General features: G+C 44.6%; 1 protein-coding gene across 2 annotated transcripts; it reads right to left on the reverse strand.

Moving 5' to 3' along the window:
- Positions 1-6,648: 6,648 nt before the first annotated feature.
- LOC120304920 (cytochrome P450 26C1) lies at positions 6,649-24,917 on the reverse strand. Of its 2 annotated transcripts, none has more exons than XM_039336035.1 (7): positions 22,784-24,917; positions 22,061-22,287; positions 20,816-21,040; positions 20,223-20,498; positions 15,875-16,030; positions 11,248-11,793; positions 6,649-9,835 (listed from the first exon to the last, which is right to left on the reverse strand). In XM_039336035.1, the coding sequence occupies exons 2-7, from the start codon at positions 22,103-22,105 to the stop codon at positions 9,440-9,442; spliced, it is 1,644 nt and encodes a 547-aa protein (XP_039191969.1). In that variant the 5' UTR covers positions 22,106-22,287; positions 22,784-24,917; the 3' UTR covers positions 6,649-9,439. The 2 variants fall into 2 exon arrangements, with proteins under 2 accessions (XP_039191969.1, XP_039191968.1); XM_039336034.1 differs by lacking the exon at positions 22,784-24,917 and adding an exon at positions 22,676-22,721.
- Between the last annotated feature and the right edge of the window lie 145 nt (positions 24,918-25,062).

Raw genomic sequence — 25,062 nt, forward strand, 5'->3', positions numbered from 1 at the left:
CGCGGCAGGAGAAGTGGCGACTTCCCCCCCCCCCTACGGAGCGGGTTCGCCTTTGCCCTTCACTCGTGTCCCAGAGTCGCGGCCTCGGCCTCGAGAGGGATGGCTGGAGAAGGCGAGGCAAGTGGAAAGGCGGCAGGAAGGCGATCTAGCAGGCAGAAATCCCTTCCTGGCGCCGAGTGAGAAACGGGAGCTCGTCCTTCTCACGTTTCAGCGGAGATACTTGAAACGGGGCGGGTTCGGACATCTGGTCTTCCTGATTCTTCTTGATATTTACACCGATCCCCCAATTTCGGGGGATTTTGCTCCCTGGAAAAAAAGCGAAAAGGACTAATTAAGGCTGGGGGTAAGAGCCAGAAAGGGGGGAAACGCGTGGGGTGACTATTCTTATTCCATAAACAGAACTGAGGAAGACAGCAAATCTAACATTAGGCCTCTTTTTTATTTTTTAATGGACCAAGAAAATCGAAAATGGACCACGGGCTCCTCCAGTTTCAATAGTGCTCAGTTGACAGAGATGGTCGGGCAATAGCCTCAAATCCCCGCAATCCAAGTCAAACGTTTGGGGGGCAATTAATAGTCAGTGTCGCGTGAGGATTGGTATCGGTCTGAAACGAAACAAGTTTAAATCCTCAACCTCCAAATCCGAAGGGTAATTTTCGCCCAGATAGAACCTCTCCTATAAATCTGCTTCTCCGGGGTCCTTCGGCAGATAAACGCCAAAAGAGGAAGGGGGGAAAACCTGCCGGCCAGAAATGTGACAAAGAAAGCATGTGGTCCGGGTCCCTTCATAGTTCATGCATCATTAATCTGTGTTAAATGATCGCACCAAGACGCCAACTCAAAATGCGCCAACTCAAAGGTTTATTTAGTCCAGCCCTTTGCATTAATTGCTCCAGCCATTCCACTCTCTGGGAATTGGACACCCGGAGGCGCACCGCACCGCCCGGCCTTTGACACGTTTTACACCAAATTGTTCCACTTTTCTGGGACTTACTCCAAGTGAAACTGCACCTCTCTCTGTGGGAGCTTGGCCTCTTCCGTGGGAAGAGGAGACTCCTGGTGGTGGATTAACTCTTCACATCCTGAACGGTGCCCAGAAATGGGGGGAAGTCTCTTCACGGAAAGTTTTTTTCCCCGAGTTCGCACCCCCATTTTTTTGGGCAAATGCTGGTTTTAATAGGATACCTCTCAGACAAGGGACACCGGGGGGGGGGGGAATACATCCTCCTCTATACACACCATACTTCTAAAGGGGGGGCGGGGGTGCCTCTCGGACCGGAAGGGCATGTAATACTTTCGGAGCGAGAGGAGGGAATCGGGGGTGCTCTTGAACCACGCAATCTTATTTCCCCAAGTTTGCTCTTTGGGGGCGTTTAAAGTCAGCTCTGCGCCGCCGCTCCGCCTGACCTAGATAATCCCAGCGCCCCGGCGAGCTGAAAGCCAATGGGATTCCCCCCCTCCATCCCCCCCTACGTGCCTGCGCGCCTAATGCCGGGGGGGGGGCGCCGGGAGAGGGGGGGAGACGGATGCCCCTTTGGCAGGGCGCGTCTGCGGTTTTGCAGCGGCCAGAAAACAAGGGCGTGACCCCGGGGCCCTTGGGCCTTCCCAGGCGTTGACCTGCAGGCGACCTATAGCCCGGACCGTGACACTTCAATGAACCCTGCCTGCTTCTTCGCCAAGTTCACTGTCTATCAAATAACGAGATACGGAGGTCTGAGCACCGTTAATTGCCACAGGAAGCCTTTATTATCTCCGCGGCCCTCTGTTTTATGTGCGTCGATCCCGGGGTGGCGGTGGGGGAACCGGGGGCTCGGACGGCCACGGAGGGAAAGGGATAATGAAAGGCATCTTGAAAGGAGGTCAGTAAATGAACGGCCGAAGACGAACTGCTGGCGAAGATGGCAAGTTAACCGTCGTTTTCCGGGCAACCTTCGTGGCGCTGCACTTGGCGCTTCTCAAAACGCCCTGCGAAATAAAGCAACCTTAGCGAGAGCAATCCCATTCCCCCCTTTCTCTCCCCCCCCCACCCGTAAGGCCACGTTTACTTGATTTCGGGACCGAATTTCTACTTTTTTTACAATAGAAATGAAATAGAAGTATTTGCCTCTTGGTTAGCTAGACTCATAAACTGTCTTCAGATTTCTCCAGAAACAGAGCAACAAACCTGGTTGACGGGCACTACCTCAAAAGCGAAGAGAAATGTTCACAAGTTTTAAAAGCGCTAATTAACCAGTTCCGTGCTTTTTTGCGGATTCGCGATGTAACCTTTTGTAATTAAAGTGCCAGGACTTGTTTTCACAGGAAATATTTCAGACATTCAGGCAATGGTCACTTACATGCCCATTTCTAAAGCAGATTAACATATTTTACAAAGGGATTCAAATTGGATCTGCTCTACTTTCTAATTTGCCTTTAGATATTCATTATGACTACTTTCTGCTTTCAATGGAGGTTTACAACAATATATGTAAACCTAAAACTACCATCTGTTTTGCAAGTTCCTTTTAAGATGTGATTTAATGACAATGAAATAATTCACAGTGAATGAAAAGCTGGGATTTTTTTTTCTCCTACATCACATCTATGAGACTGTGAGTTAGCTACATGAGCTATTTAACTTATGAATGCATAAATGAACTGAACTTATTGGGAATGGGGGTTTGCAAGGCACATGGTTTGTATGATTTGAAGTTGAGCATTTAATGCTACTTAAAATTTGGTTGGCTAGTTCGTGGCTCAGGGTATTGTAGAAAAACAGCTCAATTCAACCTCTGTGTGTTTAGGGTAATGTACATTAAAATTTTTCAACTGATAGATAGATCAGCTTATTTTCTTAAGACTGTCTGCCTCAAGACCACACCCCAGCCTTAACCAAACGAGCAAGCTCCACTCAACTGGGCAGGATTTATTTCACTAGAACAGGGATAATTCTGAATTTATAATCATGAAGAAAGGGGAAATCCATCATTTCAGTCTTTGCATTTTCAGAACACAGGTTTAAAATAATATTTAGATTTTCAGGATGTGACTAGTTTAAAGGAAGTTTCTTCACCTTGATTTTGCCCAGATATATTGGGGTCTAGTGACTATTAGTCTTCAGATAGGCTGCCTGCAGTGACTGATGGAAAATATGGTCCAACATGTCCCAAACACATGAATGGCCTCTCTACCCTGAAAAATACAAATACAAAGCAAGGTGTGCGGTGTCACTGATGGGAAATGTAGACCAACACGTCCCAAAGATATGAATAGGCAGTGAGGCAAGGCGGTTTTTTTACCCAGATACATACAAATACAAAACAAGATACTTGATGTCACTTTCTTGCCCCTTTAAAAAGCTATTTCTTTGCTCTCTTTCATCCTAACCTGGGTTTATATTTAAATTAATAAGGTTGAGATGTGGCTTGAAATTAAAAAATATAACTAGAGATATAAGCAGATTTAGAAACCAGCGTTGGGTGTTCGAATCAAAAGTCCTTTGATTAAAGGGGAATCTTAGAACTGTAGCATTGCAGCACTTTAGATGCACCAAACAGAAAGTTATGTTAATTAAAGTTAGTCATTGACATTTGGCTGTTTTCTTTCTTTCAGCTGACCACAAAGATTTACCTTAAAGACAAGGTCAGGAGGGCAGAAGCTTCTGGTTCACTTGAAGGTCAATCTGCCAACAGTATTTAACTCAGCATTATAGTGCAACCTTTACCCGCTTTGATGGGGGAGAGGAAAGAAAAGGAGAATTACCTTACATACAAGCAGCACCTCCTTTAATTCGGAAGTCCTTCCTGATCATTGGAACTGTCTTGCATTCAGACAGGAGAGTTCATCTATGACTTCAGAATCAAATAACAGATGCAACTTGTTTTAAAACCAAACTGTGAAGATTTTGGCTTCCTCCTTTGCTTTAAAACCAACTTTTCTTTTGAAGGTTAGAAGGATTTATTTTACAAAGCAATCTTCCTTTCCTTCTCTTTAGGAAAAAGAGAGCCAGGGACTTATGAGAACTTCAGGAAGTGATTAATCCAGTGAATGAATAAGTGAATTCCTCTATAAATGAAATCTAGGGGAGAATTTGGGTAACAGAGGCCTATGTCAGGAGGCCAGGTTGAAAGTTAAAACTTTCAGACAGGCAGCTATCCAACAGATTAAGTGATGTGGATTAGAAGTTTAGGACATATACAGGGAAAGCTTCACTTTCTGAATCTCTTGCCTTTTTGTCATGAGGAAAGAAAAGCAATTCTAGCAGGACAGATAAGGACATTTTGTTTAAGGAGTTATGGGCTAAAGGAAAATCGACTGTCAGCATCATTTTCTGGCTGCAAAGTTTAATCAGTTTTGGTCCCTAATGGACTCAGCTCTGAAATGAGAAAATTATGAGAGTTTTTTCCCCTTGTGCTGATTGCTTTACTTTTAGTGACCAATAAATAACTTGGAGTAAAGCATACTATAACTGCACAACAGAAACCAGTAAATCTTTGAAATTTAAAGATTTGCATAAGATTCTAAAGATTTTTTTTTAACCTTGAAAAATAAGTTTTCAAAATCTTAAACTAAAGAAATCATTGACAGCTTAGAGCTGGTGATTCCAAAACAGAGAAGTTTGTATATTTTTCTTTGAAATTTGACTTCAGAAAGAAATAGTGATCCATAATCTATAAGTAAAATACAAACGTTTAAAAATTGCAGAGGAGAATCACCCTGGTGACCTGATGACACTGATCCCAATAGTGATTGGGGAGGCCCTGACAGTCAAATATCTATAAGGGATTAGAAGCAGGGCTGAAATAAAGCTTATCATCCATTGAAACCTGCCTGTTTTGACTTTTAAACAGGACCTTTGCTTTTACTTTGCATATTTCACTTCAAACTTCATTCATTTAAAAACAAAATGGTTTAATCATCTGCTTTTCCTCTAAGCCTCCTAATTATAACCATGTTTACTCTTGATAATTTGGAAGAGAATTCAAAGTCTTACATTGTCATCGGGAACCATCCTCCCAAGACTGCTTGTGTTTTAGAAAGGCACCAAAAGAACATGGCTTAACTGTGTACCCAATGAATTTCACGTCTGTTTAGGTAGTTGAATTTTTATTTTTTTTTAAGTAAAATTGTGGTGAGACCAATTAAAAATTTATCTATTACATAAACAACACCTCTCCTGCCATGAGGCACTCTCTTGCTGACAGGCATGTAAAAAAAATCCCAGATGGTGGACATGGATATGCAACTGAAACTCTGCCCCTTTTTGACATGCAACATTTCTCTGTGGACAGATTTGTAGGCACATCACAACCATGTCTATCTAGTTCAGGGACAATAGAGGATAATCTCATATTTCCTGTTTGAGGGGAAGCCAAAGTACACCTCTCTACATGGAAGAGTGAGAGGAGCAGGGACAGCACCATTTTGCCCCCAGCTGATGTCTTGAGTCAGCCTGGGAGCAAAATAGAAAATTAAATAATTGCTTGAAACTGAAGCAATGCCAATCCCGACACATAGTTTGGGTACAATTCTGTCCACTCGGGTGAAGATGCATATTGAGAGATCTTCAAGTAGTACCATCTGTTGATTTGAATGCTCATTGTGAATAGCTTAGTTCCACAACTAGGATACTCATGGCCAGAGCTTCCAATTTTCCAAATTTAATTTTGAATTTAGGAAGATTTCAATTAGCAAAAGAATCCCCCCCCCCATTCAATGTGTTTGGATGAGTCCAGTTTTCTTGGTATGTTTTTTTGAGTAGTTTTCCCTCACCTCCTTCCTAAGGCTTAGGGAGAGTGACTGGCCCAAGGTCACCCAGCTGGCTTTGTGTCTAAGATAGAACTACAATTCATGGTTTCTAACCTGATGCTTTAACCACTATACCAAACTGGCTTTCTAAAAGAAGAAATAGCAGAAAAGTGAGCAAGGTTTCACTACTGGCACTGTCTAAACTATTGAAATATAGTAGTGAATTAAAAGAACATGTTGTATAGGACTTAGGGGTGACGGAAAATGCTGTTCAAAACATTGGAAAGACAGCAAGTCGTGGAACTACTGTATAATGCAGAGAAGTTATTTGGGCGTCCTTCCCCTCCAACGCTCTAGGTGGTGCTCTACAAACTCCAGCCTCCCCCCCCCCTTAAAACATACCCAATATCTTCTAAGGATGCTACAAGTTCCAGGTATTTAATTTTGTTGTTTTAACTGCTTGAGGTTATCTTTGAGTTTCATTTTCCATGCAGGGGGGCAAATATATCTCCCTTATTTCCTTTTGTTTAAATGATATTTGGCTTGACATAAATTAAAGGCAGCTTTTCCAATGTTCAGTAAGGTAATTTTTGAGTAAATTGCTGTTTCTTGCAACATTGATGGGCTATGTTAATGGGAATTAAGTATTTGGCAGAATGCCTCACCACATGTCCAGCTCTCATTTTAGATGAGAGTTAAGCCTTCAGGTCTATTTGAGGGGCCAGCAGACCACAAGAGAGAAAAGAGCACAATACCGAAGCTCCACTCCTTTGGATTCTGACTTTCCCCAAGGTCCCTTCAAGCCCAGTTTTAATATTTCTTTGACTAACCGTTTAGCAGATAAATATTTGCCCTATCAGGCTTTGTGCCAGGCAGTAAATATTTTAAATAAATACAGAGCAAAAAGAAGTTCTGGCAGGATTTATTTCTGAAAGGCCTTTCCTCCCACATCTTTTATAGAATTTTATTTAGCAATAAATTACTTACAGCAGTTATTCCAGATAGTGATAACTAAAGTAGTGGCAGTCTGGTGATCAAGAAAGGGTAGCTGAAACACACAATTATCACAATCCATTTGATGTATCCCTACACTATGTGACAGAACAAGCAATTTTTGCAGACCAGAAACTGTGCTGGTAATGGTATGTCAGATGACACCAAGTACATAGCAATATCAAATAATTGGGTTTATTTTTAAAAAATGGCAGTAAAACTTGTTGCTGATTTTCAAGAGGTCAACAACTTAGTTTTGGTAAGATGGAAGAGCAAAGAGAGAGGCAAACAATGGTCCAGGCAGCATTAAACACGCTGTTTGAGGATATTCCCTTTTATGAAATGCACCTACTTTAAGACAGACACTCCGGGCTATAATTCTCATCCATTGCCAGCACAATGGCATAATGTGAGTTCCAATCTAACCCATGCAGAAAGCATCAAGCTGAAATTGATCTAGATTAGAAAGCTGCATTTGGGCTGCACCACATTATTCTTTCAAGTAGGGGGAGCTCACATAGTGAAAAGCTGTTCTATACCACACAGAGAAAAATGTTGCATATATATAAAACAATAACTTGAAAACAATAACTTGAGCCTAACTTTCTCGTTATATCAAATTCTTACGTTTTGGTCTTAAAGGATTCCTAGCATTATGAGCTTGAATTATGATTGAGTTTCTGATTGGCCTTTACTTGGGCCTACCCAGTCCCTACCCAATCTCCAGATGATCCTTTTGCAAGTCAAGTGGATACACCTCTCCAATCCAACTTTGCATCCTGCATTACCTTAGTCTACTGTCAACCATCTTTGCTATAAGGTTTGGCCATCTTTTGTTTAAATGCTCTTAGTCTCTGTCTTCCACCTGCTTCTTTAGAAGAGTATAATTTTTTGCTCCACGTGGTTTCACTTATGTCCATCTTCTCTGTTCTTTTGTAGATATTGATTTAGATTTTGGGATCTATGAACAGGCTGCTTTCCTTGGCAACTTGTGGTTGAAAACCATTTCTTGGCGAGACATCAGCATCTTAAATACTTGGAGAGAAAAATTAGTCCCCACAAACAGGATTAGAGAGGAATTATCCACAGAGTGTGGACCCCTTCTGTAATAATGTTCCCCATAGCTTTTTAAAGCCAATTCTTAGCCTAGCTCAAGAGCAGTATTTGTCATTCTGCAGGTATTACGAAGTGCTTTCCTAAGCAGTTGGAGAGGACTGATAATTATTAATGGTAGTTTAATATCATTCCCACAAAACTTCTAGTTGCTCATTATGCTATAAGGCAGCAAATTGAAAGGCTAAACATTTTACTACAGTGTAAGCAGGAGTGGGGAACCAGTGATCTTCCAGGTGTTGCTGAACTAGAATTCCCAGGATATCTCACCATAGGCTTTAATGATTTGGACTCATGGAAAACTTAACAACATCTGAGGAATCAAAGTTCCCCACCCTGGCTTAACTCACAGACTAGAAACACATGAGATGTATGGAATTAACCGTAATTTATCTATTATATATATGCCCAAGTGGCAATAAATCCATAACTAATTCATAACCACACATGTTATAAGAAATCATGTTACTCTTTTTATAAAATGCTTGCTTTATTCCTACTACAAAAGCTAATATAGCTGCCCCTTTGGAAACTGTATATGTCAGAAAGCCATCCTGGGTCAAATCTCAGAAATGAATCACTTCATATCCCTTCAAATGTAATGTTTTTTTTTCATTTTGCAGGACCCAAAGTAGAAAGAATAAAAAGCACACATGATTATGAACCAGACCTAAAGACATTCCGTCCATAATTTGCTTGACAACTTAGTATGCCAACCCATGGGTAACTTGCTTAATTAAAATAAGGTGAGGCTTCATGTCATAATCAGGCTGCTCACAGTTCAATAGTACATGTGTTCCAAGCTGAATCCACGGAGAGCCACTGCTGGTCACTGCCATTAACACTGTACATTGGGGTCATAACAGAAATTGGAAAAGAAATCTGTTCCAGAGCTATCTTGTCTCCTTGTTTACAATGCAGAACATGGTTACATTTCATTATCTTTAAATACAAAAAGCCATCCTGAAGCAAAGTCAGTTTCTGATCTATTTGGTTCCAATTCTTTTGTTGGTTCTTGCTTTGTCAGGGTCTTTCTGAAGTCCCTTCTGAATTTTACTTGGAACATTTTCCATGCTGAAGGCAACAGAGCTATGTAGGTTCTCTTCCTTCAGAAACAAAGCACAGCCACCTTGTATGGAAGCAATGGAGCCATCTTGTTCAGAAGCTATGAGGAGTCCTGAAGAATCTTCATAGGGCAGACTAGATCATGGATTCCCAACATTTTCACTGTATCCCATTTTTTGTTTTCTTGAGGTATATATACTTAATCCTCATGTAGAACTAACATCAATGCCTCTACCGCTTTTTCAAGATATTTACTTTTGGAGGTAAGACTACTCTTAACCACGAGACAAAGTGGTTATGCACATGTACAAAATGAAAAGTGCAACTAAAGATGACAGAAGACCAACTGATGCATATTTGTGCAAAGAATAGATGCTAATAATGTCACAGGCTTTTGAGGAAGAGTGCAGTGAGTTCCTCCTTTTCTCTTACCCCGCAACCGAGAGGCAGGCGGAAAGGGCTTGCGCTGAAAGGAAAGTGGTGTTTTTCCCTCAGAGGCCTGTCCTAGTCTACTCCTAAGCTAGAGATGTAAAGGAGATGTCTACGCATCCTTGCCTGCTCCACTGCTTTCATGGCCAGCCTTCAGAGAATGGAAATAGAGTTGAAGACCATCTACAGGGTGCACAATTGGCACAGTCTGCATTTTGGGAAAATGAGTTGTGGCCAATTCCCAGCTGGCCGTGCTGACCAATTCAATGGCAAGCATCTTGAGAATCACCTGGGCCAGTTCTTTGCCTATGCAATTTCGGACTCCACCGCCAAAGGGAATGTAGTGAAACCGGAGGGAAGCAGAAATTTTGTGATTCTCCCGGTCTTCCGGCGATACCCAAAACCTCTCTGGATCAAAAGTATCAGGGGGACTCTGGTAGATGCCGGCAGTCTCATGTGTATCCCGAATACTGTACATCACACTCCAACCCTTCGGAATCTGGTAGCCCTTGAAGGAAGGGAAGGAGAGATGGGGGAAAAAATCAGCACCATAGACAGCAGCCAGAGAGATGAAACCTGCCTGAAAGAGCAAGCAAACATCCACAACAATTTGATCCAATCTTTTGGAGAGGCGTCACAAGGCTTATTTCACCCACTATCCCTGTGCTTAGAGGGGCTAACTTCAAAAATATTACTAACATTCTACAAAAACATGGATTTTCTGGTACAAAATGCTGCCATTTCAGATGACTAAACAGTAGAGAGAAAAATTCACGAGTAGACCATTTTTTCACTACATTTCTTTTAACTTAAGTTTAGCTCTTCTCCTTAAAGATGTCATTTTATTTTGTGCTTTATATTTTTTAAATGCTATAGATCACGGAACTTAGAAATAAACGGGAACCTGTTTGTTTAGAAAATATCAGTATTTCACAGTTAGTGAAAATTACAGTCTCGAGTGAATATCATACACTGAAATATTTATTGCCATAATATAAGTACTACCTTGGCATGGCTGTTCCAAGTGCCACTCCAGATTAGAGCAATTGTAACTAGCAGTCATATTGCCCCTTTTTTGTGTGCTTATGGATCATGTACAAATCTGGGAATGTATAAGTCCTAGTAATTTTTGTTGCAACATTTTTGAAACTGGCTTGTCCTGACCACCTACCTAGGCTGAGAGAAAGTGACTGGCCCAAACTCACCCACCTGGCTTTAGATTTGAGGTAGGACTAGCCATAATCTCTTGGCTTCTAACCCAGCACCTTTAACCACTACTCCAAACTGTTGCAGTTATTCTTCCTAAATTCTGCCAAATGGACACAATTGTTTTGGTGATCTGAATGAAGCATTCATCTTGACTTCTCTCTCCAATTCTCAATCTTTTTATGAAAAATATGCAGTTCCCTGGATTCTATCAAATTAGGCCATTGATCCATCTTACTCCAACTGCTGACAGGATCTGATAGCAGCTCCTCCAGCATTTGAAGCAGTATTTCTTTCTATTCCTAAAATAGCGATGCCAGAAACTAAATCAGATACCGGCACACAAATATTGCTTGGACACTCTTTCTGTGCCCCTTTTCTGTCTGACTTTTCTTCACAAGCTTCTTCACTATTCTCACTATCAGAGTCCACTACCCCGAACATGGGATCTTGTTTCCCATCCCTATTTACAGTACTTATAGTCCCTTTGAGACATCCTTTCTCATACCCCAAAAGCCCATCTTCCTACAGATGGCCAGGAGATTCCTCACATATATGCTGGCTCTAAACAGAAGAAGTTCTTGGAATTACTAGGAACCATAAATTCTTCCTGAGTTCCCATATAAAAAGCTCAACCTAACCTTCTAAAATTCAGGTCAACCCAAGTGCCTCACACTTCCACCAAAAGGTTAGATAACAAGCCACTCAACTCACATCTAGCTCAAAGGTTTGTAAGGCTGTCCTATATCCTCCAGATACTGGGGGCAGCAAACGGAGAACTTCTTTAATTACACAATCCAAGTAGCGCAGACGATTCAACTTCTCCAGGGTCAAGTAAGGGTGGCAACAATATTCAGATCTTTCCAGACTGCTAAAGAACCGGCCTGTTTCTTCCAGGCTGGACAATGAGCTAGGACCATTTGTAGTTCCGTGGACAATCTCCTGGGACACTTTAGCCGTGATGTTTATATTAGGTCCTTTCTCTTCCATCTTGGTCGCTTGGCCTTCTTCTCTTCCCAATCTGGAGTCACCATCTTGGTTTTCCTTCTCATGTGCAGGCAAAGTTTTTTGGCCAGACGGGTATTTTGGTAGAAAATCCTCAGCTGCAAAGCATTGACACTGTCCAGTAAAGCCATTGGAGGCCAGTTCCTGCTGGATCTTTTTTATGACCAATGGGTGTTTCAATAAGAGTAAGATCATAGAAGTAGTGGCACTGGCAGTGGTGAAGAAAGCTGCAAATATTAGTTCAATTGCAGATTCCTGTAAGGCAAGCCATAGTGATGTATGAATTAGAAGAGGGTTCCTGTTATTATAGGGTTAGAGATAGGCCTATCTATTATTATAGAGATAGGCCTATCTATTATTATAAATAGGAGGCAAATAAATTTAACAAATAAATAAATTATCCATGTTATTAGTAAATTGAATATCTCTTGGACTTTCATTTTGGATACATTGAGATTAGAATTTAAATAAGATATTATTCAGATGTTTAAAAGAAAAAAGCTAATTAATAAACCCAGTTCAAGATTCTAGGAGTTGCTCTTGAACACTTATAGAAATGTTGGTGCTCTGAAAGCCCTTGACAATACACTCACAACATTTCCCTACCATAGCCTGCTCAACAATGAGCAATCAATTCAAGGTGCTGGGTGAGCCACTGCCAGAGGAGCAGTAAGCAGAAGACAGTAATTGCTGCCAGTCTCTGGAGATGAGAATGAGGAGAAGGAGACCCCCCCACACACACCATCCCCCTCCTGCAAGGGCTCCCTGTGCACAGAGCAGAAGAGGGAAGGTGCTCTTCAAGGCTCCTTGTAAGAAAGGAGCCCTGCCCGTCCTAACAAGCAACACTGGGCTTGCTTCTATTTAAGCAAACCCTAGCCTCTCCATTGGCAACAACTGTTTGTTTACCAGATTCCAGGTGTCTTGATTTGAAACTTCATGACTTTAATTCTGGACCTAGACTAGCTGATGAACCTTCTGCAACACTTGGCCCCTTGGGACTTCACTTGAATGCTTGCTGGACTTTGGGGGGGGGACATAATAACTACTACTACTACTACTACTACTACTACTACTACTTTTGTTGTTGTTGTTGTTGTTGTTGTTATTATTTCCTGCTCAGGCAGGAAACCCTATACCATTTCAGACAAATGGCTATCCAGTCTCTTCTTAAAAACTTTCAGTGTTGGATCATTCACCGCTTCTGGAGGCAGGTTGTTCCACTCATTAATTGTTCTAACTGTCAGGAAGTTTCTCTTTAGTTCTAGGTTGCTTCTCTCCTTGCTTAGTTTCCACCCGTTGCTTCTTGTCCTGCTTTCAGTCGCTTTGGAGAATAGCTTGACTCCCTCTTCTTTGTGGCAGCCCCTGAGATATTGGAAGACTGCTATCATGTCACCCCTCGTCCTTCTCTTCATTAAACTAGATATACCCAATTCCAGCAATTGTTCCTTATGTTTTAGCCTCCAGTCTCCTAATCATCTTTGTTGCTCTTCTCTGTACTCTTTCTAGAGTCTCAACATATTTTTTACATTGTGGTGACCAAACTGGATGCAGTATTCCAAGCGTGGCCTTACCAAGGCATTGTAAAGTGGTATTAATACTTCACGTGATCTTGATTCTAATGTTAATGCAGCCAAGCACTGTGTTGGCTTTTGTGGCAGCTGCAGCACACTGCTGGCTCATATTTAAGTGATTGTCTACTAGGACTCCAAGATCCCTCTCACAGTTACTACTATTGAACAAGATAACACCTATTCTATACCTGTACATTTGGTTTTTCTTGCCTAAATGTAGAACCTTACTTTTTTCACCACTGAATTTAATTTTGTTAGACAGTGCCCAGTGTTCAAGTCTCTCCTATATCTTAAGCCTATCTTCTGGAATGTTGGCTATTCCTGCCAGCTTGATGAGTTCCCCATCTATCCCCTCATCCAAATCGTTGATGAAGATGTTGAAGAGCACTGGGCCTAGAACAGAACCCTGGGGAACCCCACTATACACTTCCCTCCATGTAGATGTGGTTCCATTGAGGACCACATGCTGAGTACGGCTGGTCAGCCAGCTACAAATCCATCTGGTGGTAGTGCTGTCTAACCTACATTTTTCTATCTTATCAAGTAGTAGGTTGTGGTCTACTTTATCAAATGCCTCACTGAAGTCCAAGTAAATTATATCCATAGCATTCCTTCGGTCCACTAATTTTGCCACTTGGTCAAAAAATGCAATAAGATTTGTCTGGCATGATCTGTTTTTGACAAATCCATGTTGGCTTTTAGTAATGACTTTGTGTGCCTCTAGGTGTTCGCTGATTCGTTGTTTGATTATCTTTTCCAGGATCTTCCCAGGTATTGAGGTCAGGTTGATAGGTCTGTAGTTTCCTGGGTCCATTTTTTTCCCTTTTTTGAAGATGGAAACTACATCAGCTCTCTTCCAGTCCTCTGGTAGTTCCCCAGTGCTCCAGGATCTTTGAAAAATATAGTTCAGTGGTTCTGAGATCACATCTGCCAGTTCCTTGAGAACCCTGGGGTGTAATCCATCTGGTCCTGGTGATCTGAACTCGTCTAGGCTGGACAGGTGTTCACTTACCATTTTCTTGCCTATCTTAACTTGCGTTTCTAATCTATTTTTTATGGTACTGTTTTTGATAGGTTGGACTGTTTTTTCCCTTTGTGTAAAGACAGATGCAAAAAACGAGTTAAATAGTTCTGCTTTCTCCCTGTTACTTGTTACCTTCTTGCCACTTTCCTCCACTAATGGACCAATCATTTCCTTAAGCTTTTCCTACATTTGTGTATGTGTCTGTATACATACACATATATACATACACACACACACATGTACACACATGCCTTTGTATTTGCATTTCTATATCTATGTTTATGGTCTGAGGCAGGACAATCTAATTTCTGACTGCTCCCCCACTTTTCCTCTCTCCCCCTTTCTCTTTCTTTCCCTTCCTTTAAAGTATGTAAGAATGGATACAGAAGAGGAGATAAACAAGAACAAGAGAAGATCTTCATGGTGTTATGTGTCTGGGTGTGTAGATGAAGTTCAAGATATTTGGCTTGCATTTCAGCATCAACCTTTGATAGGAACACCTTCAATTAGGGTCAGAGATAAGTTGCCACTATGAGTGCGAAGAATAGAATCCCTAAGAGCAAAAGTCCCTGGAATTTTCTTTCCACATTGTATGCAGTACTAACTGAATTATCTCAGGACCATTTCCAGGTGGAGCGCATGACAATAAAATCTAATCTGGATGTAACCTATTCAGAGAATATGGTCTGGCTCCAACCCAATTCATTTCATACCATTTACCTAATTTTATTTTTGTCACATTCAGTCAGTTCAAAGGCATTCAACTGAACAATTTGATTTGACTTTCCAATTTGGTTCAGAAACTGAATTCAATTAGGAGATTTAATGAAATCTCAAAATCAAAGCTTTACAGACTTATACCATTTCCCTGTTTATTGAAATAGCCATTAAAAACCCTTATTCCTCAGGGAAACAGAGTTCAGTGAGGTTAAAATAGTTTAGAAAATATGCACTGGATTGAACTGCACAAAATCAATCTGACCTTCTGCTATTTGAGACCTGTTATTGCTATTAATGCTAATAGAATGGAGATGAAAACAAAATAGATAAACAGGTAGTTTTCACTTACTGACCACTTATTCAGCGACCGTTCAAAGTTATAACAATGGTGAAATAGATTTATGACCGGTTCTTACAATTGCAGATGTTTTAGTATCACCACAGTCATGTGATAGAAAATTGGTGGCTTGGCAATTGGTGTGCATTTATGATGGTTGCAGCAACCTGCAGTCATGTGATTGCCATTTGCAACCTTCACAGCCAGTTTACCATAAGTCAATGGGGAAGCCAGGAGGAAGTCACAGTCAATTGCAGTCAGAAAGTGAGGGCTACTTGTATGATCTAAAACCCCCAATCAGATGCTTTATATATATATATTGCTAAAACCAACTTCTGAGTGACTGCTGACAAATCTTCTTTGTACTCTATGAAGCTATGGTATCCTGGGACAACTGAGCACAGAATCTCTAGTATCAGTAAACATTAGGAGGCCAGGCATTAGCCATTCCATAAAAGTATTTCCAACCAAACATCCTGCAAAATTACACCATCTGAGGAAACCATCTTCCAATAGGGGCTACTGTCAAATTCTGCATGGAACCACTGATCCTCAGGAGCAGGGGTCTTCAAACTTGGCCCTTTTATGACTTGTGCCTGGCTGAGGAATTCTGGGAGTTGAAGTCCGCAAGTCATAAAAGGGCCAAGTTTGAAGACCCCTACCCAGGAGCATAAAAATCCTTACCTTCAATTCCTGCATAGTGAAATCTTTGCCATATTCCTTGGCGCTGTTGATGATAAAATCCAAGGCATCATGGTGAGCTTCAGGATCCTTCCTCTGCAGTTTCTCCAAGATGGCTTTCTCCATGTAAGTATGTAAAAGATCACGAGCCTTTATTCCCTGGGGAACAGAAGATGGTTCAAAGAAGAAGAGCCCAGAAATCTGGTTCAGAAACTCATTCAGAAAAGTAATACTTTGAGATTCCAGGAAGAAAGCAGTGGACTGCTTAAAAAGTTCTAAGAGTTTATTTATGTTGTTTTCACCAAGTAGTAGAAGCTCAGGCTAGTTAGAGGGGTTTCAGTTTTCCTTGGCTGTGAGGAAAACAACTCATCCCTGTTAAAGGCAAGAAACAATGAGACCCTGAGTTCTAGTCCCACCTTTGTCACAAAGCCAGCTGGGTGACCTCGGACCAGTCACTCCCTTTTAGCCCTAGGAATCTGGCAATGGCAAACCACTTCTGAAATCTTGCCAAAAAAAACCCTGCTAGACTGGACCAGGCAGTCACCAGGAGTCAACTCTGACTTGAAGGCCCAAAACAAACAAATAAAACCTTACTGAACCGACAGGAATTTAGTCCTGAGATAAATAAATATAAATGATGCTATAAAAGAACCGAAGATCTAGTCTCTTTTCATCTTGGATAGATCAAGAGAGCTAGTGTCTTTGTTTCCATAATTCGCTGAAGGCTAACCTAAGTATGGATTAAGATTAAGAAACACAGTTTCAAGTTTATCCATAGCCATGGAAGCTTACTGGGCGAATTGGGCTAGTCATTGCTACTGGCACCCTGAGCACAAATTCGCACACTAATCTCTTGTGACAAACCCATCACATTGTGCTTTTATTGTGTCAAACCAAATTAGTTAATTAAACCATGATTAAATTCACATTGGGTCAGAGGGTCTTGGGAACACAGCCTAGTGAGTCAACTTTATATAAAGTTATTTGTAGAAAGGGGAGAGGGGAAATTGAAAAACAGTGTACTATATAGATAGGCTTGAGCTTCTGCAAGAAAGCCCCATTCAAATTAAATTATTTTATTCATTTCATTAGAAATAATAGAAATAAAAGATGCAACAACAACACCTCAAGAAGGTTTACTGAGTAGTGGAGAGACCAAACTGGATTACAAGAAAGACCAAATAAAGAATAGAATGGAGATATTGCAAGGCAAAGTATTAACATGGCCAGTACCAGCAGGCAAAGCAGATAACAACAGGACTTGGTATGGTTAAGAGCAAAAAATTGAAAAAAAAAAAGAGAGAGAGACAGAGGGGCTAATTTTGGCTGTACAAGACCAAGCCCTGAAAAGAAATGCATGCAAAATCAGAATTGAGAAGACAGCAACAGACCGCTGGTGCTGCATCTGCTAAGAAGAAACAATGGACCAATTGGCTGTTGCAAGAAAATCGCAGAGACTGACTACAAAGTACAGGTAGTCCTTGACTTACAACCATTTGTTTTGTGACCATTCCAAGTTACAATGGCATTGAAAAAAGTGACTTGTTGTTTTTCACACTTATGACCACTGCAGCATCTCCATGGTCACATAGTCTAAAATTTGGGTGCTTGGCAACTGACTCATATTTATGATGGTTGCGGGGTCCTGGGGTCATGTGACCGACTACCTTCTGAAAAGCAAAGTCAGTGGGGAAGCCAGATTCACTTAACAACTGCAGTGATTCACTTAACAACTGTGTCACGAAAGGTTTTAAAATGAGGCAAAACTCACTTAGCAACTGTCTGAGGCAGCAACAGAAATTTCGGGCTCAGTTGTGGTTGTTAAGTTGAGGAGTACCTGTAAGCAACAATGGGGCATTGGAATGTCTCCAAGAAATACCATTTGCCTGCAAGCAACAGCTAAGGGACCATAAAGTGGACAAAGTAATAGAAAATGAAACAGGTAAAGTGCTCCAATACTTTAAAACTCAAAAAGTCAAGCACCTGCCACATAGCATTCCAGACCTGACAATTGTTGATCAGAAAGACAAAAAAAAAAAAGTCTGGAAAGTGGGCATGGCAGCACCTGCACCCAGCAGAATAGAAAGAACTGGAGAAAAATCACACAATACAAATACAAATAGAAGAGAAACAGCTGTGGCAAAAGAAAGTGAAGATAATACCAACGGTAATAGGGACCTTTGGTGAAATCCAAAAACATCTGGGGCATCACTTGAACATCATCTGCATTGACAAAATTACCATCAGTCAGCTGCACAATTCAACTTCCTTGGAACAGCTTACATTATGCAGTGATACCTTTAACACCACCAAAAAACATCATCTTCCTATCCCAGGTCCTTGGAAAGGATTCAATAACTGGCATGCTAAATCCAGTCTAAACATCTGGCTGACTGTGTGACCAACCACAATAACAGAGAAAATCATGTGAAATATTATTTTCACAGAAGTAGAATTGGAAGAACTGCAAAGATTATCCAAGGGCAAAGAAACCAAAGCCTTGCCAAAAGTAGCTCAGACTATGGAGGAAAACCAAGGGGAGACAACATCCAGAATAGCTATTGAATTATTTTCATTCCCAAACCCCAAAGTAGAGGTCCTCTACTTTGACCTCTCCTCAGAAAGAGCAAAGCTGTCTGAAGAAGAATTGAAGCAAAGAATAATGGAGAATTTAGACCAGTACAAAAGCAACAGAGTAAGGTTGCCTGCATTGAAGTTTGTTCTACAGAAACAGCTAGTAGCATAAGTATTAAAAGATGCCAGTACTGTAACATCAAATATAAGCACCAGCTCAATGCAAGAGACAAACCAACTAAGACACAGCACAGCTGCAGTTATAACTGAAAACCTGACATGCAAAATGAACAAGAAAAAAGGCAATCAGTGCAGTACCAAAATGAAAGATCACGTTCACCAATAAATATGCTAAGATCAGATGCAAGTAAGCTATAACAGATGCAAGAAAAGAAGATGAAGATCAAAACACCTAATCAAGAAATATCACCTAGAAATAAGGAAGATCAAGGAAGCACAGCAAATAACAGCTATATCCAAGAGGATGAGCAAATATGAAGTTTGATTTGTAGCTTATAGGCAGAATCTCCAATTTCAGTGGCATTAGAAATGTTTATACCAATCCATCAATGGAATGACTGAAATGAACAGAAAAGGCTGCAGTTCTGGGCACAGCTATGGAACAACCTAAAGAAATACAACAAGAATGCAGCTTGGATAAAGGAGGTAGATAAGAATAAAAACAAAGCTGAAATGAAAGAACTTGTCAAAAAAGCAGAAATGGTAGGGAAAAGGCAAGGAAGATCAACTTTTGTTCAACAACTCTTCCTGATAATGAAAGAGCCAACAAAAGGGGCAGCGCCAATAAACTACAAACCAATTACTTGCTTACCACTTGAACATTATCAGCATTGACAAAAATCATCATCAGTCAGTTGCAAAAGGCAGCATCACCTAGAACAGCTTATATCCTGTAATAATACCTTTAATACTATCAAACTACATCTGCCTACTCCAGGTCCTTGGGAAGGACAAAACAGGTGGATAAAAATATCAAATCCAGTCTGAACATTTGATTGACTTTGCAACAACTGTAAGGTCTGTTTTCTTCTCTTAACTTGCTGGCAGCCTGGACTGAAGTTGATTTCAAAAGCCTGAAGGTTGGGAATGCAAGTCTCTCAAGGCACAAAGTGTGAAAGGAGAGATTAAATATTAAAGATTTCTCATGTGTGTGTGTGTGGGGGGGGGAAATACAGGAATGGTGTTTTTGAATCTAGACCAGAACTGGTTTGGACACACCACTGTTGCTCAGAATAAGCTTAAGGCACTATTCTAGCTTTCCACCACTCTAGCATCTCCCAGGTTGCAGCTTGACCATAGTTCTCATTAGTCCAACTTCAGCTGGAGATTTGGAAAGGCTGTGTTGAAGATGAGGCTTTGTGGGTTTGGAGAATGCCATTTTCAGGTCCCCCTCTATTTTCTCTTTCACAGGGAAAGGCGAGAGCTAACACTATTTTCCATTTGGAAGACTCTGGGTCCTTTTGCAAGCTGCATGCTGGCATCTCACCAGTGCCACAAATCTATCCCTATTCAAGCAAATTTAAAGGAACCTAAAACGAGCAAGGGTGGAGCAAGGGACACAAGTGCAAAGGGCTTTTTTCACCTTCATTAAGACCCCCATCCCCCACCGACTCCGGTGCAAGCAGAACTCCAGAGCCATGGAGGAAAAGGGGGGGGGGGAAATGTGTGTGTGTGTGTGTGTGTGTGTGTGTGTGTGTGTGTGTGTGTGTGTGTGTGTGTGCGCCACCTTCCCAGCCCTGCCTCTGCCAGCTGGTACCTTCCTCAGTCCGCTGAAGGGGACGTTGAGCGGCAGGCAAAAGAGGTTCTCCACCAGTTGCTCGAAGGCCCCGGAAAGCTCCTCGAACTGCTCCTCCTCCAGCCGGAGCCCCAGCAGGATCCGCGCAGCGATGCGGAAAGTCAGCGCCTTGGCCGAGGCGTAGACGGCGATGGGCCCCGGGCGGCGGCACCAGCCGCGCAGTTCCCAGCTCACCAGGCGCTGGATTCGGGGCAGGTAGACCTCCAGGGCGGCGCGGCTGAAGACGCGGGCCAGGATCTGCGCGCGAAGGGAGAGGCAGAGCGCGAGAGGCGGGGCGGGCAGCGGCCGCGAGGGCTGCTCCACGCCGAGTTGAAGCGCGGGGAATCTCCCGGCTCCGCTAAGCCCGGTCGGGGAGAGGCTCCAGGCGCCCCTTGCTGCGCGGCTTCCTCTTCCCGGGCGTCCCGAGGACCGGCCGAGGAAACCCGCCCTCGCGTAGCCCCTCATACCCGGCCTCCCGAAGGCCCTGCGGTCCAGCCCACCGCGAGAGCAGCCGCTGGGGTGAAGCCCGCCCGGGAAAGCCTGCCGCGCCGGCCCCGCTTGCCCGCCCTCCTTACCTTCCTCCTCTGCCGGTGCGTCTCGGCGCGGGCGTTGAGCAGCGTGTGCGAGCCCAGCAGGATCTGGGTGCTGAGCGGCCACTGGGCGCTGACCAGGCTGTGCTCACCCAGCAGGATCTTGCGCACGTTCTCGGCGCCGCTCACGCGCACCACCGGCTTGCCCAGCAGGTGCGTCTTGAACACGGCGCCGTAGCGCTGCCGCCGGGAACTGTGAAAATGGGAGCCCTGCTCGGTCGGGGGAGGGGGGAGAGAGAAAGAGAGGGAGGAAGGGAGAAGGAGAAAGAGAACGAGGCGGAGGGAGGGAGAGAAAAAGGGAGAAGAGGGAGAAGCAGGGGAAGGGAAAGAGGGAAAAAGAAAGACAGAGGGAGGGAGAGAGGAAGGGAAGAGAACGAGAGGAAAGAGAAAGAGTCAAAGAGGGAGGGAGAGGGGAAGAGAAAGAGACAGAGGGAGGGAAATGGGAGGGAAGAGAGAGGGAGAGGGACGGGGAGAGAGAGAGAGAGAGGGAGAGAGAGAGAGAGACGAGAGTCTGGCGAGAGTCAATTGCTACTGGCAAATTGGCGCTGCCTTTTTGCCCTGCTAAAGGTCGACAAGTCCTGGGTATTTCTGCGCAAGCGCAGAGCACCTTTCTCTTGGCGCCCAAATGGCCCAGATGTTCAGCTCCTGCCGGGCTTAGCTAGTCCGGAGGTCAACTTTGATCCCAGAATGAGCGAGATCGACGGGAGCGCAAGTTTCATTTGGGGCGGCTTTAAGTCCTCTTTGTCCTCCCACATTACTGGGAGCGTGAAGTGGCGACGGGCCTCGCCTCCGGCCGATCGGTTTTCAAATGCTGGGGATCAAACCCTAAGGAGGGAGGAGCCGGGGCCGAGAGCCACCTTCTCCTCCTCGCCTCAATTTGGGGAATAACTCTTTGAAGTGGGTGGAAACTGGGGCTGTTTTCCCAACAGGCGGAAATAGGGAGCGAACGGGCTGAGCGCCTTGTGGAGATTTTAAAATGGAGGATGGCCTTAAGCAAGTGCAGAGAGCCTCGCCTTCAACCAGCAACAAAGTTTCCAAACGCAAGGCAGAATTTCCGGGCCTTAACGGCTAGGAAACCCCGGGTTCAAGCCCAGAACTGGCGGGAAGACTTTAAGCCAAGCCCTTTTCCTGACCAAGGGACTGACGGGAGGTAACCGTGGGGTGGGCGGCCCCGCCTTGAGGGCCCCAAAAGCAGCGACCGTGCTGGGCCGCCCCGTCTCGGGTGCTCACCTGGATCAGCCAGTGCAGCGTCTCTCCAAAGAAGGGCCACCCCATGGAGCCCCTGGGCAGCGGCAGGGCGCTGGCGCGGTCTCGGCTCAGGCTCCAGCGCAGGGCCCAGAGGTGGCGGGCCGCGACCAGCAGGAGTCCCGCGGCGGCCGCGGCAGCCAGCGCGACTTCTAGCCAAGCCAGCGCGTCGCCGGAACCCCCCGACGGCCGCGCCTCCTGGCCGGCTTTGGCTGCCGGGAGAAGAGAGAAGGACTCAGCTGGAGGTGGGGGAGAAAAACGGGAGGGGCACCCTTCTCCCCTTCCTTTCCATCGCCTGGAAGGGGAGGTTGTGTGTCCGAGGGCGCTGCCCGGAATCCCGGCTCCTTCCTCTCCCGACTTGGATTCGACTTAGTTTGGAGAGGGCTGCCGGCAGCCTTCGGTTCCCTTTCCCTCCCTCCCACCCCCGGCTTCCAGCGCCTGTTCTACCGGGACACGTCGTCGGAAGTCGGTTCGGCCCTGCAGAAGGGGCAGCGTGGAGCTAGCCTGGGGCTCCGGAGCTGTTGCCACCTTCTCGAACTCCTCTCCCTCCCGCCTTCATTTCCCGAGCCAGCTGTCAATGAGCAGCCCGGCTTGACCTACCCATGGCCGAGTGAGGCTTGGCGGGGTCCCGCGCAACCTCCCTTTGCTCCCCTCGATGTTTTAATTCTTGTTCTTTGCTTGGGCCTTTATAGAGCGCCGCCGACCCACCTTCAGGGATGACGTCGCCGCTTGATATTCAAAGCGGGGCCCGAAACGGCTGCGATTGGCGCCCGGGAGGGTCCGCGACGAGCGGAGTGGAGAATGGGGGGGCAAGCGGGGGGGGGGAATCTCGTCTTCTGGGTAAGCGGGGGAGCATCACTCAGGTAAGCCAGAGCAGCGTCTCCCTCCTGCGATTCCGAGTCAAGGGCAATTTCTAGCCACGGAGGCGAACGACCTCTCCTGCACCCCCACAGGTGGCCCGCTGGAGGCTCAAACGCTTCGGTTGTCTATTGTCCTGGGCCAGCGGCAGGCAACCTTGGCTCTTTTATGACTCGTGGACTTCAACTCCCAGAATTCCTATTCCTCAAACTGAGCCATCGTGGGGGTCTCCCAAAGCTCCAGATTCGCTCTTCCGTCACTGCTAGCCAGGAATGAAGCCCAACATCCATTAAAATGTAAATGTTAATCTTCAAGGAAAGAAAATGCAAGGTGGAACGAGCTTAAATGTGCAGCCCACTCGGGAGGGTGTCCATCCCAGCACCAAGGGGGCAAGACTAAAAAAGAACCTCCGCATCCTTTATTGGGAGCTGAGCTCCACCGATTTGTTTAGGGGGCCTGACTTTCAGCTAAATTTGGAGGAAAGTGTTAAGGGAGACGCCTCGCCAAAGCCAGTGTATCAGCTCAGAGATGTTGGAGTGCAGTTCCCACCAAAAAAAGGAGATTGGGAAAAGGAGCCGACTAAGCGTCGCCCGTTTTCCAGTTAAAGACAATGCTGCAAGGTAGAATTTAGGATTCGTGTCAGTCAGGTCAGCTTTCAGGATACTCCGTTCCAGTCTTGTATCCTGGGTACACTTTGTAGCTGCGAAGGCTACAAAGGGAGATATTCTCAGAATTAATAAAGATCAAGGTGCATTCCTCACAACGAGTGATTTACAGCCATTTAGGGTGTCGCCCACCCAACAAAATAACGATCTCGAGATTAGCTTCAGAACTCCATCGTGCTGGCAGGGTAGAAAGGGTTATAAACCACTAGTTACGAAATGCCCCAAGATTTTAGCCGGTCAAACAAGCCAAGACAGGAAATCTGGCGAATGGTGGGGGGGGGGTTAGTTTGCAGAAACGGACTGGATTCTCGCATCCCGCTAGTAAGCGGTGGTTTGCTTGAGCATCTCTTTTCGTTGAGCCGCACGATTTGACGGATGGCCAAGCGGTTTGACTCTCAACGCGCTGTGTGAACCCAAGTATTTTGACGGTGCAGATTGGAATGACAAAGGGAGTTTCTTCCCTCAATCCCTCATAGGCCAGCAGTCGCCTGCGCCACGCGAACCAAGTTGCTCTGATCAAGACCAAGACTTCGACACCGCTTCATAGCTACTGGTTTCTCACGCAGTCTAGTATCATCCGACTAGAGTCACAACGATGCCCCGTGGCAGCCTAATAGTTTCTTTTCGGAGATAAGTTTCCTTTCAGGAATCCGACTTTCCGCGTTCCTCCCGGTTACCCGCAAGTAAGGCGGAGGGGATCCGAAGTCTCGGTCGGCTTGAATTCGCAACCGGGGGATTTACAGAGGGCTGACTGCAACTGGTACACGACCCCACACACACACGCGCGCGCGCGCGCGCGCGCGGAAGGTCTCTGCGCCTCAGAGCTTCCACTTTGGAGCTGGGATCCAGTCCTTGGGCGCTCTGGCACAAGGGCTGCTGCTTGTGTCAGAGAGGAGGGCCGGGGTACTTAATCGCAAAAGCTCGCTTTTTTCGCTCTTCACCCTGGATGCCACAAACCTGGCTTGGCATATCTCCAAGGACTAAAGTCTTCAGTCCGCCTGCCAGCAAGTCGGTTCGGAGAGGCTTTGGGACAAGAACTTGCGCCACTCGGAAGTGTAAAGGCTTCACGGGAAGCCAAGTTTGCAACTGCTGCCCTGTCCCAGTCAACCGGAGACAACACCCATCAACTTGAACCAGGTATATAACCATCTTTGGGATGAATGGGAAAGTTGCTGACCCCCTCCCCTCAGCAAATCCCAATTGGCACCAGACAGGGGACCCACTAAATCCAGTGGTGGGATTCAGGCAGTTCGCACCAGTTGGGTAAAACTGAACTGGTTTTGTTGCTCAGGCCCAGAATGGACTTCTGGAAGCGGTATCCACACAGAGAAACGGTTGTTTGCATATTTGAATCCCACCACTGCCTAAATCTCTCATCTTTTACAAACGAAAAGAGCTTTGCCGCTTCCCGGAAGGGGAGGAAAGCTCTGGATCCCTCGGAAGACCCCAGAATGCCGTCAGGCG

This window comes from Crotalus tigris, unplaced genomic scaffold (genome assembly GCF_016545835.1).
Source record: "Crotalus tigris isolate CLP2741 ecotype Arizona unplaced genomic scaffold, ASM1654583v1 scf7180000017663.5292952, whole genome shotgun sequence".
NCBI classification, from domain to species: domain Eukaryota; kingdom Metazoa; phylum Chordata; class Lepidosauria; order Squamata; family Viperidae; genus Crotalus; species Crotalus tigris.

What these genes read in the sequence shown, in the direction of transcription:
- LOC120304920 (XM_039336034.1), bottom strand. An exon ending in TCACTATGCAGGAATTGAAG is followed by an intron (nt 11,794 to 15,874) that starts GTAAGGATTTTT and finishes CTTGCCTTACAG; the next exon opens with GAATCTGCAATTGAACTAAT. An exon ending in TACAAACCTTTGAGCTAGAT is followed by an intron (nt 9,836 to 11,247) that starts GTGAGTTGAGTG and finishes CCTTCCTTCAAG; the next exon opens with GGCTACCAGATTCCGAAGGG.